Source organism: Tasmannia lanceolata, unplaced genomic scaffold (assembly GCF_043159265.1).
Source record: "Tasmannia lanceolata isolate RefF3 unplaced genomic scaffold, GAP_Taslan_0.1 ptg000002l, whole genome shotgun sequence".
Lineage (NCBI taxonomy): Eukaryota > Viridiplantae > Streptophyta > Magnoliopsida > Canellales > Winteraceae > Tasmannia > Tasmannia lanceolata.
In genome coordinates this window covers 39,632,727-39,651,281 of record NW_027518679.1, presented here as the reverse complement: position 1 = coordinate 39,651,281, position 18,555 = coordinate 39,632,727, and the positions used below count along the sequence as shown (strand labels likewise).

The window sequence follows — 18,555 nt, the reverse complement described above, 5'->3', positions numbered from 1 at the left end:
GGTGAGTGGTGTTTGGTTGTCACCCATGTAGAGCAATGGTGGGGGTTGTCCTGAGAAATCTATCTACCAAAAAAATTACCTGCAGTGTTTTTTGGTTGAATTTTGTTGGGAGTTCCTGGCATACCATGTCTGCAGACAAGCAGGAGACATCCCTAGTAATCTATTAGTTTCACTGTTCATGTGGACAGTCCCCCCATCTGGCGTTTGATCCTACGTGGCATCTTCTTTAGATTTAACGCAAAAAACATAAACACCAAATCTCCTATTATGGCACCTTAAAATCATATTGCTATTATGGATTGTTTCCTACAATATCGGGGTGGCATCCCTTTCTCAACAATCCAACGATTCTCTCTTTACTCAATTAACTTTTTAATATTTACTTCCGAATAATAACTTTCTAATACCGAATAAAGCTCCCTGATTCTCTTTTGGATTGCATTCTCTTGATATAAAGGTCATCTTCAATATATCTTCAAATCTCTCTCTCTCTCCATATTGTATTCTCTCTCCATTGGTGGGCCCAACATTGTTGACCCCACCCATAATTTACAAAATGAAGTATTGTACGGCATGCCACACCATTGGATGATCCAAACAGTCCATTTGATGGGCCACGACGTAAATAGGCTACACCCCAAAATCTCATTTCCATCTGATGATCCTAGCCCTTCCATCTGATGATTCAAGCCCTCCAAACTAAAGAGAAACTGCATATTATGGAAACATCTATAGATTGGAGGGTTCCAATCATCCCATTGAAATGATTTTTGGGGCACAACCTATTTACATTGTAAGCAATCAAATGGATGGTTTGGATCATGTTCCCTCCCAAAACGATTCTATTTCTAAAGAGGTGTTAAGTAGAATACTTAGGCAAAAAAATTAGCTCTCTCTTACTAGTTATTCTCCTAAACACACCTCCCCATGTAGCGTCCATCCTACTTGGCGTTTAGTTTTCCTGAACACACCTCCCCAAATAGAGTTCATCCTAAACACACCTCCCCTTCAGAGGCAAAAAATCAGCTAGCCTTCCCCTTTACTAACCCTTCTCGATATCTTCTTCTCCTAAACGATTTTCTAAGATCTCTGAAAATCGTCCCGGATATTCCCACATCCTTAAATGGGAACTTATCATTGAATGTCATGGATATTTTGGTCCTTTTACAAGGTTATTTTTGGCAGTCCACGTATTGTCTATCCACGTAAAGGTAATTCAAACGTCATGACTCCAGCTGTTACCAAATTGTCAATCTAGAAGATTCTTTTTCCAAATAAAGCAAAGTATTAGGATTTTTTTTGCAAAAGCCTCATTATTATATCTCCACCCAATAAGAAGAAATCGTGAAAATCAAAAAAACAGGGTGGAGTTATCACTACCCTTAGGATTATTATAAAAGGACACCTCCTCTTGTTGTTCCACAATAGGGCTGAGAGAGAAGAGAGGCAAGATAGTAGAGATGAGTAAGAAAAAGAGACGGAGTCATCTTAAGAAGGTGAGGGTTTATTCTTTCCTTTCTAGAATTTTTCATCTATTTGGTAGCTATTCAACTAAGTCTGGCCATTTTCCATTTGGGTTTTATTCTCTCAAATTGTGTGTTTTTTTTTTTTCCGAGTGTATTCAGTTTTTTAATCTGTTTTTCTCAAGTCTGTCTTCTGATTCTTTCGTTTTACTTTTTATTGGAACTTTCTTTTTCACGTGAATCATCATTTGCATATTTAAGCATGGGGCAACAATACTTCTATTGGGTTAGACAACAAATAACTTACCTCATGAGATTTTGGGAAGAAGTGAAGTTAGAAAAACAGATCACAACAAAGACGACATCGCGGCTGCCTGTTACAAGAGACATCGCGGCTGGCTGACTTTTCGGCAGATTTTGGCTTGTTCATATAAATCTTCTGAGGTGGCCGCTGTCTCATGTAACAGTGCGGCACTAAATGCCGTTCTTTGAAAGTCCCTAGCAAATCTGTTTTTACGCACTTAAAAAGGTAATTCCAACCAGCCTTGTTCCATTTTTATCTGAAAGGACCTTCAATTTATGATGGTATCAAACCTACTAAATTAAGTATAATCATATTATTTCCCTTTAAATTATGAAAAGGAAACCCATCACTAATAGTTTCACATCACATCACGGTGTAGATTCAGACTTTAGCTTAAATTGTTTAACATCACACACCACACGGTTACCTTAATTCAGAATTAATTACATTCAGATATGCTTGAATGGCCACTTTTCATTATAAGCAAGCTTGCATGACTGTAAATCCTATCTCCACCCCTTTTGTTTCTCCATAACTAGTTAATTGAAGCTCTAACAAACGAGCTTGAGTAAAACTGAAATGTAGAAGTAACCAAAACAAGAAATGAAAAACTGAAATGGTAGAAGTAACCAAAACAAGAAATGAAAATACCGTTGCTTTTCTTGTTTCATTTTGCTTATATGTATGTAAATTGACAGGATTAAGATGTTGAATGGAATGGGTGATATAGGAAAAAGAGGTACGAGTCTAAACTTCTTTGCTCTTTATATGTGGATGGACTATCGATTTCTTTGTTTTTTAATATTATCTGAATTAGGGCTGCAACAGCGTCGGGTTGGGTCTGGTTTTGTAAAACCCTAGCCCAACCCTAGCTGCCATTACCTTAGCCTTGGCCCTGAGCCAGGGCCGAAAATACTCAACCCAATGCCCGCCCTACAGGGTTCAGCCCAACCCTTGCCCGCCCTGATTGGCCCTAATTGGGCCGGGCCGACCATGATTGGACCTAGCCGGGCCGGGCTGGCCCTGCTTGGGTCGGACCTAGCCGGGCAATTTTACATGTTTTCGGTCTGTTTTATCGTAAAAGATCAAAATACTTCCACACAATCTATTATTCTAATTGATATATGATTTTTGGTGATAAATACATAACCAAAACCCAATAGATGGAGAAATGAAAAACAGAAAGGCTCAAGGGTGGGCCGCAGGTAAAGTGTAAACAGGGTCGGGTCGGTCAAGGCGGGCCGGGGTAAAGTTTAAAGGGGGTCGGGTCGGGCAGGGGTATCAACCCTAAACCCGACCCGACCCTGAGTCAGGGCCAAAAAAATGTACCCAAACCCACCCTGAGGGTCAGATTTTCCAACCCTGACCCTGTTCGGGCTCAGGGCGGGTCAGGGCTCACAGGGCCAAACTTGCACCCCTAATCTGAATTATAAGAGATATTATATGGTGCTAGAGCGTAGGTGGTTCATCAAAATTTCCGCACTTGGTATTCGATCTAACAGCAGCCTCTTAAAAGTGGGCTAAAAAGTAAAAATTAGGAAGATGGATTTTAACCTAGAGTGAGATCCTACGTAGCAGAATCGGCTAAGCCACACTGGCAGTCTCTCTCCTTATATATTCACAACCTTTTTTGTACTTGGCTCCAATTCCTTAGCTACTTTGTTCTCTCTATGTTCTTTGTAGTTTTCATGGAGGAGATGGGAGGGGAATGTCGTCGGAAGTCTGACCATGTTGGCAAGGAGGCTGAAAAGATGGCGAAGATTCCCGTTGTATTGGATATTAACGTATGGGATTATCCGATTCATGAGATAACAAAGAGAGAAGAAGTGAGGAGGCCAGAGGAAGTGATTAACAGTGGAGATCTTCTTCCAAATTTCATTTTGAAGCCTTCATCAGCTTTAGTTTCTGTTAATGTCAACGATAAGATCGGTGAGGCTTTATCAGCTTTAGTTTCCGTTAACAGAAATGATAAGAGCGGTGAGGCATCCGAAGACTCTGCTTCAGCCGTGTCAGCTAAGGTCGATGTTGGTGGGGCCGATATTTCTTTCATGATGGGGCCCACTGCCACCGATACCACCAACCCATTGGCTCTAGAGAACCTTCTGTTGCATGTCGATCTCGACGAGGAACTACGCATGTTATTTCATGTTCGGAAAAGAGGTACGAGTCTAAACTTCTTTGCTCTTTATATGTGGATGGAGTATCGATTTCTTCATTTTTTAATATTATCTGAATTATAAGAGATATTATATGGTGTTGTAGCATAGGCGGTACATCAAAAGTTCTGCACTTGGTATTCGATCCAACAGCGGCCTCTTAAGAAAGTGGGCTGCCTTAGGATCAAATATCCTGGGTGATACCGCCTGCATGTTACTTCATGCTAGGTCACCATATAAAAACTCAATTAATAAAACTTTTAAACAAATGTACAATAATGCTAATGCTAAGAATATTAGGACCTCTTTGGATTCACTGTGCATTAGTCTCTATTTATTGATAAGATTATTTGAATTTAATCTTTCTAGTAAATAATAACATTAATTAGGAGTTCATTAGGTCCTAGTACATTTCTTTAAAAGTTTTATTACCAGCTCTTTGGATTCACTTGAGTTTTTATATGGTGCCCTAGCATGACTGCATGAAGTAACATGCAGGCGGATACCATCCTTGATATTTGATCCTAAGGCAGCCCACTTTTTTAAGAGGCCGCTGTTGGGTCGAATACCATACCAAGTGCGGAACTTTTGATGTACCACCTACGCTCCAGCACGACACGATTTCTGAAAGAGGATTTGCCTGCAAAATCTACTTTTACTATCATCAATAAAAGGCAATTACCTTAACTCAGCCTATCCAAGGTGGGCATTTTCTCAATGCAAATCTTACCTATTCTGAACCTCACGTTTGGAAGGGTCAATCTTAACCCAACCTGCCTCTAAATCTCCCAACCCTAATCCAACCAATCTGACCTGATTTCTGAAATCGAGGAGGGTTGGTTTTGGATTCGCCTACGGCTTAAACTGAAAAAATATAAACAAATAACTTTAAGATTTTAAGAATCGCAGTAAAAAAAAATTAGGTGGACGTAGTTGGATCGAGTTGTCCAAGACCTTAGGCATAACCCAATCGGGTTGTCTTTTACCCACCCAAGCCAAAATCAGCTGGAACCTGTCAATTTGGGTTGAGCCTAATCCAAGTTGCTCTCCCATAGCGACGCTTGAGCCACGGCTAATTCAAGACGGGAAATCTGAAACTCGACCGAACCACAACAAGCTTCCATCTACCCGCAAACTGTTTTTTAACCTACTCACATGGGCTATAGTTGTCAAATAACCAACCACCATTAAGCTTTTAAAAATATTCACTTGGTATTAAGTAAACATCTTTGGAATCCAGTTTCCTAATTTGTAAATAAGCATATTTTAATCTAATCTTATTTGCAGATGGGATTTGCGAAACTACTTTGAGAATTGAATCAAACCTTTCCCACCATTGGGTTGTAGATGGTAACGAACAGGAGTCGTTGTCCAACAAGAGGCGGGCTATTGATCGAAACATCTAACAAAGACCTAGTTTCGGAGTTTTTTGACGGGGACGATTCTCGGTGGGAAAATGGTTCGAGCTGGGGAACCATATTGCGCCTAGTTGATGAACAGTTACCTAGATCCGAGATGCTGAACAGTGTAAATCTTGGCTTCGATAATGTCGGTACAGAGAATTCCACAAATTGCACAATTAGTGAGGGGCATTGTGGAAGTGATTATTCTGCTCCCTCTTAATCTCTGCTGATAATAGAAGATTCCAAGTTGTGTATTGTGGATGGCGGAAGTGAAATTAATTTCTAATTTAGTAAGAATTTGGAATTTGGTAACGGCATTTCCACAACAACAGGCGTGGCCATGAATAATCTGGATAACAGTGGCCACTCTTATGGTGTCTCTCATACAGTTTCAATAATCTGAATAATTTCTACCGGCATCTTAACAGTTTCAATAATCATAATTGTGTGAATTACATTCAGTAAACATACACTTTTGGTTAGTCTGGGTCGTTGATCCATTTCTGTTTATATAAATGACGATAGCCTAAAAGTCACATGCAAGTGATCATAATCCTAGCCATCCAAGCAACTGCCTAGAAAACGACGATTAACCAACATTCTAGTTTCAAGTCAATCCATATGGACACTTAAATACTACAGAGCGTTCCAGATAAGCAGGTTGAATCAATGCAGAGGGACAATCCAACTAATGATTGAAGCTGCTCGAGGGCAGAGGCTGAATCAATTGCTCGAGCTTAGATAAGCTTATCTGCGCTTGAGTGCAGAAACAGGGTGGGATCACATTGTTGGGGTGATCCAAACCATTCATTTGGAAGGCCCTATCATAGATAGGATGTACACAAAAAATCAGCTCCACTCGTATCTCCACACATATTGTTTGTCCATAACTAAAAGAGCGAAAATGGGCGGAATGGTAATATCACGTCCCATAAGAATACAATAAGAGGACACCTCCACTTCTTCTCTTGTTTGAGATTCGGACTAAGAGAGAGTGGGAGAAAACAAGATGCTGAATGAAAAATAAAAAAGGACAGGGATTTACTAGAGATTCAACAAAGTCTGTCCATTTCGTAGTTTAACTGGGATTCAATCACGCCAGGCAAGCGTTTGCAAATCAGGTCATGCCATTAATTTGTGGCCAAAATATATCTGGTGGGGTTCTTGCCTAACCCCAGCTTACCCATAAAATAAAAAATAAAAAATAGTAGATTTCTTTTTGACTTGTAAAAGACCAAACTGTCCTTAAATGTGAAAAGATTAAAATTACCTTATAGAAAGACCAAAATACCTATGATGCGAATGATCTTATAGCGTGGGTCCCACCAACTCCATTGAAGCCCATGAATATAGTGGGGCCCACTATTTTGCCTGGGTAGGTCCCATGACCACACGAGCCCACACTTAACATTGAATGCCAAGGTCGTCTTTCCACGTATAAGGATATTTTGTTCTTACTGAATGAGTACAAAAATAGAAATGATATTAATCCGGAAGTTACAGAATTGTCAATCTAGAAGATTCTTTTCCAAATATAGCAGAGTAAGACTTCTTTTAGATAAACCTCAAAATTATATCGCCACCCCATAAGAAAAAAGCACGAAAATAAATAAAGGGGTGGAGATATCACTACCCTTATAAAAGGAAGAGAAAAAGATGGAGATTCATGTTGAGAAGGTGAGGATTTTCATTTTCTCCTATTAGGTTTTATTCAATCAATTCAACTAAGTCTGTCCATTTACCAATTGAGATAGGCTTTTATTCCTTCCTACTGGGTCTGATTCTTTCGTTTTTTCTTATTTTTCATTTGGCTGATTAATACTGAAAAAGGGGAAACATATCAGTTTTGACCATGGAGGCAAAAATAATTTTTTTAGGAGAATTTTATCATCAGAAATGTTTCTTGCAATCCAAATTCCAAACAGAAAGTCCATAGCAAATCCCTTTTTACACACTAAAAAAGATAATTTTGATCCAACCTGGTTCCACTTTTATCTAAAAGGACCTTCAATTTATGATGATAATCAACCTACTAAATTAATCATAATCATATTATTTCCCTCTAAATTTTGAAAATGAAACCCATCACTAATAGTTTCGCATCACTTAGCACTATAGGTTCAGACTTTAGGTTAAATGATTTCACACCACACACCACACTGTTACCTTACATCAGAATTAATTACATGCAGATATGCTTGAATGACTGTCCAGTACTTTTCATTCTAAGCAAGCTTACATGAGTGAAAATCCTATCTCCACCCCTTTTGTTTCTCCATAACGGAAAGCATGCATGAAAATGAAGAGGGTGGAAAAATCGAGAAATAATATGGTAAATGTGCATGTAGATTGGCATTGGTGGTACGACGGAAGTACCACACTTGATATTTGATCCTCCAGCAGCACCTTACAAAGTCTGCTGTTGTTGGTTCAAATATCTAGGGCGGTACTTCTGCGAATACCGATCAAAATGCACATTCACAATATAAATCTCGGAAATATCACTTTCCTTTTATAATTATAATATAAAGACAATTGCCAGCCATTTTATTGATCCTTTTGCTGCTCTCTTAAAATTCTTTCATTCATTCTAACTAGTTAATTGAAGCTCTAACAAACGAGCCTGAGTAAAAGAGAAATGCTAGAAGTCTGTGATCTGAACAGAACACAAGTGAACAGATTTTTCTGTGATCTGAACAGAACACAAGTGACAAATAAGGGCCCATTTGAATAAGTTATGAATTTCCTAAGTTTTGAAAAAATTGTCGCGCCGGACTTCCGGGAATACGGACGTCCGAGAATTACGGATATCCGATGATCCATCTGTCGCCAAACTTGGTACTCACGGACGTCCGCTATTTTTTCGGACTTCCGCCCCATGCGCGGACCCAGATTTCTTCTAAACGCGATTTTCCACCGTTTTTTTCACTAAAAACGGCCATAACTCATTCGTTTGGGGTTCAATTCGCGCGAGGTCGGATCCGATGGATTCGTATCGGTGAGAGGAATCCATTAAATCCTGTTTCACACTCCGAATTCATATGTATAATTTAAGAAAGAAATCACCAAAGATTCTACGTCGAATCTCCAAAGTTCTAATTTCTGAATTCAGATTCATATATATTGATTTTGAGTTCGTTGGAATTGTAATTCAAAATCGGGTCCAAGAAAACTCAAGATCAACCCAAGGATTCTTATTTCTAATTCATATAAATCGAATTTCTTGCTTCTGTTCTCTTTTCAAACCCTTGTTTTAGGGTTTCTAATATTCCAAATCGTTCATGGTTCGTAAGTCTTACCTTGGTTCGCGGCTTCGACCCAAAAATCGCGATCTCCTTGGTAATGTTCTTCTCTCTCTCTGATTTCTCCTTCTAGGGCTGCACAACTGTTTAGGGTTTGTTTTAGCCACAAAGCAATCTATTTATACGCTTTATTAGAAAGCCCTAACATGAGTTAAGTGTTAACAGACAAAAACACCCCTCTTTATCAAGGGGGGACGAAAATTTAAGTGGGGGGAGGGGGGTATTTTGGGTATTTACAATTCATTTCATAATCCTTGCAGAATTTCATGCATACTTAAAATCAGCTTGTGTGAAATAGCAAGCTTTACAACTTAATAGCAAGCCTTACAACATACCAACAAAAGGCAAACCTTACCAAAAGCTTTATGTTATAAAGATGGCCAGAGACAAAAGTTTTTTGTCCCACATCAGTACCTAATATAATCTTTTTGATAAACTACTGAGCTTTATCCCAAGCTTTCATGGTCCTGAACATATCCAAAACACCAAACTTTATTCCACATTACTATATAAAATCATTCCCTCTATACCATCTGCTAAAAAAGGAACTGGCCTTCCAAACTGTCAAAGATGGCAAAATACAAGTTTTGTTCCATCTCAGAACGTACGCCATCTTATAGTAAAATTTCAAGCTTTATAACAAGCTTTCATGGTCCCCAAGATATAAAAGAAGTTTTTGTACAACCTCGGTTACCTAGTAGTTTATAGGTGAAGTGGGATGCTTTACCACGAGTTTCATTGCTGTCATGATTGACAAGGTATCAGATTTTAACACCTTTGAAAAAAGGATTTCAATACCTACTATCTACAATCAACTTGTGTAAAATAGAAAGCTTTACAACAAGCATGCATGTTCCTCAATACAGATAATGGTTCTTATTATACTCACCTCACATACAGAGTATTTATCTCTTCCTTCTCTCTCAATTGGAAACAAAGAAAACATAGAAGACGATGTAGAAAAGAATAGATCATGCAAGAATGTCATGCATAATTGACAAACATAGCTTAAGCCAGAGTTACTTGTAGACATTCCCCCCACCATAGCCTAAATAAACTTCTGGTGATCAATTAACCTACAGATGTAAGCAAGGTTAACCTTCCTCAATCTGCAACTGTTATTTGTTGAGCCTCAAATAGAATCGAATCTAAAACTAGTGTCCACTAGACTAATTAAAAGAAAAATGACACCCAAAGTCACTGAAAACAAATGAAGTTCTATGATGTATCTCAATTCTACAAAATTTAACTAATTGACATAATATAAATTAAGTCTCCAAAAGACCTAGATTTTTCTTAAATTAAGAAGAATCCTACTTGTCTCCCGGTAGGTGTGTTTAATAAACACGAAAGAACGAAATTCGAAGAACAACCAAAATGACCACCACTCTGCATGGAGCAACCGATGTGGAAGCTTATTCCTTATGTTTTAATGTGGAACATTTGGAATGAGAGAAACAAGAGGATTTTTTAATAAAAGGAGGAGATGGTATCAAAACTCTCTTGATATCAAGCTTCTTGAAAAAGCTTGGACAAGAGAGAAGTTTGACATATTTTAAGGTGCAGGGGAAATTCTTACAAATTATTGGCACTTGTTTATAATGGAAAAGGGAAAAAAGAGAGAAAATCATGCCCAAGTAGAAGGCCCCTCTGGTGGGTTGGTTTAACCTAAACTTTGACGGAAGCTCTATCGGCACTCCGGGTAGAGCCGGTATTGGAGGGTTGATTCGAGATGCTAACAGTGTTGTATTGATGTCCTTCTCGGGTCCGATGGTCTTTTGTGATGCTAATGAAGCCGAAGCGAAGGCCCTCTTGTTTGCACTAAGATGGCATGTGAAACACAACTTGGGCCCTCTCATCACTAAAGGTTACTCATTGAATGTGTTAGCTTGGGCCTCTAACAAGTGTAGGGAACCATGGAAACTTGAAAAGCTCACTGTTGAGATTCGGGATTTGATTCGTGATGCTTTGGCATTGCGATTGGGGTGGGAAAGATATAGAGCATGGGGACAACTATTTATAATCTCCTTAATTTGGTGGGTTCACTTTTTTCCACCCATGTACAAGAATGCTAATATAAATAGAAATGATATTACCACACCCTTGATTTAGAACTTATCATTGAATGCCATGGGTATTTCGGTCCTATTACAACGTAATTTTTGTCTATAGTCGTATAAGATATTTTGGTCTTTTCAATGAGTAAAAACATATACATGGGTATTATGGTCACAAATGAGAAAAGCATGAAATACAGGCAAAGATTGTGAACAACTAATTTGGGGCTGGGATTATACCAATACAAGAATCGGTTTGGGCGTTGAAATTCTTCTCTCACAAGCCACTGGTTTCACCTTATTTCTTACGCGTGTGAGTTTTGCTCCTCGCCAGCAACAAGAACCAACAGAATAGTTTTTGCCGTGCTTTATTCCATTATTATATGAAGTGGGTTTCTTCCACCATAAAGAAGTCTGCCTCTTTCTCTTACGTATCTACAAAGATCCAAAAAGAAGACATATGTTACTGTTTTTGAAATCTCTTGAAATCTTTTGATTCACATCATATTTGCTTGGAGGGCAGCAAGGGCAAGGGCAAGGGCAAGAGCAAGGACAACTCTATCGAGAGTTGATCGGATCATTGAATTGATTTGGGCGTGGGATTCTTATTCGTCAAAAACGACTATTTCAGCCACCGGTTGATAGACCTGCTAGAAACGGTGGTGAAATCAAGTCGGTGGAATACTTGGTGGATGTCCCTCTCTCTCATCCATTAGTGCCAAAGAAGGAGATTTTGAAAAGAAAAGCAAAAACCCCCTTTGTTACTTACAGATATTTTGGCTGCAACCACGACTTGGTTGGTGGTTCTTGAGCGAGATACAATTTGGGCATGATTTAAGCAACCCTCTTTCAGGGTCGGTGCAAGTAACTCCTTTGGGGTTTCTGTAAATTCTCACTGGGTTTTGGGCATGGGTACTGCCTCTCTTAAAATCTCACAAGTGGCCTTTGGTGGTTCGACTCACTTTGGTTGTTGATCATCTTGTGGTTTCAGTTTTGATTGGGTTCTCTTACACGATTTCATTGCCGAACTCTTGTTGGGTCCTCTTGGTGGACGACAATCTTTTTTGGCCGAATCCTTCGGGGTTCCATATTGTTGATTATTGGGAGTAGATTGGGTTCGTTCTCGCAACTGGTTTTTCGTACCGGTTTTGGCAACCGGTTCTCGCACCGGTTCTTGTTCGCCGATTACACGGATTCTCACGGTTTCTTATCGCCGGTTCTTTGGATTCGATTCTCGGATCTGATTCTCGGATTCTTCTTGGATTGGGTACTGCGTTTCGCCAATCAGGTGCACTCTTTCTAATTTTTACTATTATCTAAAAATTACAATGCAAAAGAGTTCTCTTCCGTTTGAGAGGGTCAAACTTCAATCTTTAGGAGGATCTGAGTTTAACTCTTGGAAGCGAAAGACTCAATTCGGTCTAAAATATATGAATTGTTTTACACCGTTTTGAGTACCTTTGCTGAGACGGATGAAGACGTTGATGAATCTCAATGGCTTAGAGATGAGGATTTCTGCAAAGACTACTTGTTGAATTGTCTTTCAGACCGTCTTGCAGAAACTTATAGTAAATATAACACTGCTAAAGCAATTTTGGACAACTTAGATGCTCAATTCAAGAAAGAGGAGGAATTGTCCAAGACCCATCTAGTGGACAAATTCATGGATTTCAAGTTTATAGAAGACAAGGAAATCACTCCTCAAGTTATTGATCTAGAGAATTTGAGATCTAAGTTGCATAATGAGAAAATAGTTGTCTGTGATTCGTTTCTTGTGGGTGCAATCATATACAAGTTACTATCTGCATGGCACTCTTTCAAAACCGAGATGAATCAGAAAAAGGTGCAAGTGAGACTGGATGATCTCAAACGATCCATTCGAATCGAAGATGAGAATCGAGCCAAAAATAACTCGGAGATGGTTAGACAGCAACAGTCTGCTGCTAACATGGTAACATATCCCAAGAAATTTCCTCGAAAATCCAAGTCACCTAAAAGTGAACATCCCAAGTTGGAGGCCAAAAAGACTAACTTTCAGAAAAAGAAGGGCAAGTGCCACAACTGTGGGAAATGGGGTCACTTTGCTACAGAGTGTAAACAACCTAAGAAGGCTAAATCTAACACACCAAAAAAGGAAGCTCATATGATGGTGGGCAGTGTTGAGCCTAAAAGTTTTGTTGCCATGTTAGGCAATGGTAAGGCCAGTACTTCTTCAGACTGGTGGTCAGATACACGGGCCACCTGCCATGTTTGCAACTCGAAGAAACTACTTACGGATGCATGAAAGAGACCGTTACAGTGGCTAGTGGAGCTGAGGCAGAGGTGACTCACCCTGGGACTGCGAACGTGATCCTTTATTCAGGTAAAATACTAACTTTAAAAAATGTTAAAGTAGTTCCTGCTATTCAAAAGAATTTAATTTCTATTAGTCTGTTAGACAATGCTGGCATGTGTTCATCTTTTTAAGGTGATAGAGTAACTTTAACTGTTAACTCTTATTATTTTGGTTGTGCTTTCTTAATCGATGGTATGTATAGATTGAGTTTAGCAAATGAAACCGTTACTCAGGTTAGGTCCACTTTGATTGATCCTAAGTTGTTACACACTAGATTGGGACATGTGAACTATAGGAAAATGGTCACACTTGCTAAAACTCATAATATACCTTTAGATACATCGATTAGATTTGACAGATGTGAAGTGTGTGCACAAACCAAGATCACTAGAAAACCTTTTCGTTCGGTTTCTAGGAGCACACAACTTCTTGAGTTAATACATTCTGACCTCTGTGACTTTAAAAGTTTCACTACTCGAGGTGGTCGGAAGTATTTAATCACTTTTGTAGACGATTTTTCTAGATATTGTCATATTTATCTCCTAAAATCGAAAGATGAAGCTTTTGATAAATTTAAAATTTTCAAGAATCGTGTTGAAAATCAATTGAACTTGAAAATTAAGCAATTTAGGAGTGATAGAGGCGGAGAATACACTTTGACAGAGTTCAAGGAATTCTGTGCCTCTCAGGGCATAATACTTGAAACTATTGCTCCTTACTCACCTCAATCTAATCGCATAGCTGAACGTAAGAAGATGACGTTAACTGAAATGTTAAACTTTATGTTATTGACAGCTGGCATGCCTACTAGCTATTGGGGAGAAGCAGCTTTAACTGCAAATCACATCCACAATAGAGTACCACACTCTAAGTTGACCTCTACTCCTTATGAGTTATGGCATAAACATCCTTGTAGATATGACACTCTTAAGACTTGGGGCTGTATTGCTTATGTGAGAATACAAGACCCTAGGAGACCTAAGGTAAGACCTAGAACCAACACTGGTGTTTATCTAGGTGGTGCAGAAAATAGTGCCGCTGATCAGTTTTTGGATCTATCTACCAATTTGGTTATAGAATCTAGAGATGTAGTATTCTTTGAGAATAAATTTCTCAGAGATCATGGTTTGAACCTACTTGGCGATACTGAGATGGTTACAGATTCGCATGTAGAGTTTGAACAGAATATTTCTGACACCTGTCCTACACTGATTTCTACATCAGAACCTTTAAGAGTTTCTACAAGAGATAGAGTACCCAAGAACTTTGGTGAGGACTTTGTGACCTACAATGTAGAGAATGATCCGTCAACCTATAAGGAAGCGATGAGATCTAGGGACTCTTTGTTGTGGGCAGAAGCCATTGATGATGAAATGAGCTCTCTGTTACAAAATCAAACTTGGCAGCTAGTCGATTTGCCAAAAGGGATTAAGACTGTGGGCTGTAAGTGGCTTCTGAAGAAGAAACTTAATCCTGATGGATCCATAGCTTGGTATAAAGCACGTTTAGTAGCTAAGGGCTATACTCAAGTAAGTGGGATAGACTACTTTGATGTTTACTCCCCGGTCTGTCATTTAACAATGATAAGAATTCTTCTTGCTTTGGCTTCTATTGAGAAGTATGTTGTGCATCAAATGGATGTAAAAACGGCTTTTCTTAATGGAGGCCTCACAGAGGAAATCTACATAAACCAACCTGAAGGGTTTATCATGGACAATTTCGAGAACAAAGTGTGTTAGTTACACAAATCTTTGTATGGTCTTAAACAAGCACCTAAATTGTGGAATTAAAAATTTGACAAGGTAGTAAAGGGCTTTGGTTTTCAGACCAGTTACTCAGATAAATGCCTTAACTTTCGTTCTGTGTCGAATAAGGTTGCGATTATTTGCTTGTATGTAGACGATATGTTGATTCTTGGTTCCGATCTCTCTGTAGTGAGTGACGTGAAGACCACTTTGGCTTAAGCATTCGACATGAAAGATCTTGGTGTGGTTGACACCATTCTTGGTATGAAAGTAAGTTTTGAAAGGCAAGGGATTATTCTTAGCCAAGCTCATTATATTGAAAAACTACTTTCTACATGGGGATATAGTGAGTGTAAACCGATTGAGACACCATTTGATTATACCAAGAAGCTGATTGGTAGTCTTATGTATGCTATGAGTTGCCATAGGCCAGACATAGCCTTTACAGTTGGCATGCTGAGTCGTTTCACTAGTAATCCTGGCCATGAGCACTGGGATGCCCTTATGAGGCTGATGAGATACCTTAAGGGTACTCAAGGATATGCTCTATGTTATAATGGTCATCCTTCTATCATGGAAGGGTATTCTGATGCATCATGGGATCCAGAATTAGGAGACGGTAAATCTACCAGTGGTTATGTTTTTACAGTAGGTGGAGCCGCTGTTGCATGGAAGTCAAACAGACAGACTTGTATTGCTCTGTCATCTATGGAATCAGAACTTTATGCTTTAGCTTCTACAGGAGATGAAGCAGAGTGGATAAGAGATCTGATCATGGACATTTCATTGACCCATTTAAAGATTAACTCTTTAAGTTTGTTCTGTGATAATCAAGCTACAATTACAGTTGTGAAAAACTCATTCTTTAATGGTAAGAGGAGACATGTCAGGCTGAAATATGCCACGCTGAATTATCTTCTCGAACAAGGTATTATCACTTTGGTTGATGTGAGATCGAAGGATAATATGGCCGATGCTCTTACGAAGGGACTGCACAAAGATCGAATATTCAAAACTATGGAGGAGATGGGGTTAAAGACTGTGTAGACATGTCTTAACCTTCATCCATGTTATTTTGAATTTTTTGAATCTTCCTATCTCGGCCAAGATAAGCACTTGATATGTTTCAATGATGTTTACATCTCTTTATGTCATTCCACATTTGATGACATGTCCTTCTTGGGAAAGGTTGTTTCATTCCAAACTTGATGATACAGCTTAACTCAATTTGGATATGATGCCTGTAACATTCCAAATAAAAACATGGAATGGTTCTTTGTAAAAGAAACTATTTAGGTCTTGTTCTTGATTGAAACTTGACATTGATGGTTATTGATATTGATATTTGTTTTTTCCACCATTATGAAATTGTACTAAGTTCTTCTGGTAGAAGTAGATACTTTTAGTAAAATACACAAATGATTGGATTCATTTTTAATGAAATTCATATTTGGTAATTTACAGGAATTGACGAAAATGGAGGAGATTGCCTCAATTTGGATCTTGATGAGGATGACTTACTTGATGAGTGAATCCTTATAGAGCAGTGGGAACTATTATTTTCTTTTCACTTGATTAAATAGTTCACCTACATGTGAAATTGCTTATGTTTGAGTTTAGATTATTTCTAAAACTCTTGGTTATTCTTTAAAGTATTTTTGTTTTCAGTTGGATTACAGATCTTTATTGATATGGTGATATGGATGATTCAATAATTTTGTTTGGACATCACCTTAACTATCTATTGGACTGTGCTATATGTAGAACATAGGAGGAGATTGTTGGGTATATAATATAACCCATGTATGTTCTAATATAAGCCCAATAAGATAATGGACCGGTGTAGTGGGCCTATTTGGGCAAGAGCCCATTAACCTATTAAAACCCTAGTGTATCTCTATATATAGGGGCTGGAGGCAACAAACTAGGTATTCCAAATTAGATACCTTGGGTGTAATGCTTCAAGCAACCTCTTGCTTGACCTAATTACTCTAACAGTTTTGGACTTTAGCTTTAGACACACATGAATCTTGGAAAAGTGGAGGAAAAAAGACCTTGTTGCCCTTCTTGACACCATTAGAGCCCAGATAGCCTCTTCGGATTTTGTGGAAGATAGTACACCTCAGTCATTCTCTTTTATTGGGTTCAAGTTATTTAAAAGTTGGGATCAAATGAATAACCAGATGGGTCGACTAGTTAATGACATTGCCATCCCTATATTGAAGACCAGGAAGGGATCGACTACCTTAATCAACAACGGGTAGATCGGGAGTTAAAATGGGTCAACTAGAAAACATTGCCGGTATTGGATCTAGGGTTTCCATTAATGGATCCGTATGTAGGATCCAATGGACTACTGTATTAAATCTGGCTCAATTAGAAAAGATGTTGTCAGTATGTTAAATAACGTTGTTGTTCTACGACTATTTCATTCAGAAGCAAAGCCGAAAATGTACTTTTTAATTATTTTAAGGAACGGGTCGACTACCTTAATCAACAACGGATCGATCAGGAATATTAATGTAGGCACCCCCATTTTGCTCCGCTTTAATCAACAAAGAAGTTAGTGTTTTCTTATCCATTTTTCGGTGTTTTCCGTTTCTGTGTCCGCCTCTTACATTTTCTCAAGTCTTTTCGATCATTTCTACCATGTTTTGCATTTTTTCGCGGGTGATGAGAAGGGTTATTCATAGGAATCTAAATAAGGGAGAATTTTGGGGATAATTTGCTTCGAGCAGAGTCAATCGAATGGGCCCGCGCAGTGTTTTGCGGAAGAAATGAGTTTTTGAACTTATTTGGATCTAATAAGCAAAACTGATTTCCATGGTGGAGGTGGCAATCTAGCATGTGCCCATTATTATCGTGATTCAAGCTTAAGGTAGCAACCCATCAATGGAGCGATTTAGGATCAAACTATGAAAATGATTTTCGGAGCATGACCAATTTACATCAAAGCCCATCAACTGGATCGTTTGAATTTGGAATTGATTTAAGAGGGCGCAACCCAATGTACATTGCAGCCCACGAATTGAACGGATCGGATATTTGACAAAAGTACAACCCTTGATATTTGATCCAACTGCAGCAAACCTAAATATCAAGAGTGGTGCTCCCACATGAAACTTCAGGCGCGGCACCATATCAAAGTGGGTCATATGATGAAAGTACCGCCCTTGATATTTGATCCAGCACCTGCCATTTAAAATGTAGGCTATTGTTCGATCAATATCAAGGGTGGTAGTGTCAGCACTAGACGTCACGGGCGAGCACCATATAAAAACTCTATCATAATAGTGGAGGGATGGTATACTTAGCTAGTTGAATGTAGGAAATGAATAAAACACCCTTGTATCGTGTGGTGGGATTTGTTAGGGAGTTTAGGCCCTGTTTTGATTGATGGAATTTTGTGGAAAATTGTGGAAGGAAATTTTTTTTGTAAAATTGTCCACTTTTTAACCCATGAAAAAAAATAACTTGAACCAACCATGTTTTATTTTTTCTTTAGATGGACCGTCAATTTAGAACATGACCTTCGATAGGAGAGAATAGAAGAAAATGATCCATGCAGACGAACCCAACTAGTGTTAGGATTAGACTTAGTCAATTTGAGCCGAAGAGATCCTTTCACCCTCTTCATGAAAATTTTCTAAAGGATTCATTAGCTGACCCCAACTTTATCTCCCTCTAAATTGTGGAAAGAAGAAAAATATTTCCAGGGAACAAATATTCCATCGGAAATGTTTTTCTTGCAATCCAACATAAAGGCATTTCACAGATGACTTTTGCATGA

The 18,555-nt window shown here is 38.6% G+C and overlaps 1 protein-coding gene across 2 annotated transcripts; it reads left to right on the top strand.

The window, feature by feature from the left end:
• Window positions 1-1,437: 1,437 nt before the first annotated feature.
• LOC143884706 (uncharacterized) lies at window positions 1,438-5,763 on the top strand. Of its 2 annotated transcripts, none has more exons than XM_077388447.1 (3): window positions 1,438-1,496; window positions 3,451-3,927; window positions 5,211-5,763. In XM_077388447.1, exons 2-3 carry the CDS (start codon window positions 3,456-3,458, stop codon window positions 5,327-5,329), a joined length of 591 nt encoding a protein of 196 aa, XP_077244562.1. In that variant the 5' UTR covers window positions 1,438-1,496; window positions 3,451-3,455; the 3' UTR covers window positions 5,330-5,763. The 2 variants fall into 2 exon arrangements, with proteins under 2 accessions (XP_077244562.1, XP_077244554.1); XM_077388439.1 differs by lacking the exon at window positions 1,438-1,496 and adding an exon at window positions 2,466-2,506.
• The last annotated feature ends 12,792 nt before the right edge of the window (window positions 5,764-18,555 follow it).

Excerpts from the sequence above, each read along its gene's own strand:
- LOC143884706 (XM_077388439.1), top strand. The coding sequence starts at position 2,473 with ATGTTGAATGGAATGGGTGATATAGGAAAAAGAG. Across the intron at positions 2,507-3,450 it reads GGGTGATATAGGAAAAAGAG|TTTTCATGGAGGAGATGGGA; the intron begins GTACGAGTCTAA and ends TGTTCTTTGTAG. Across the intron at positions 3,928-5,210 it reads ATTTCATGTTCGGAAAAGAG|ATGGGATTTGCGAAACTACT; the intron begins GTACGAGTCTAA and ends TCTTATTTGCAG.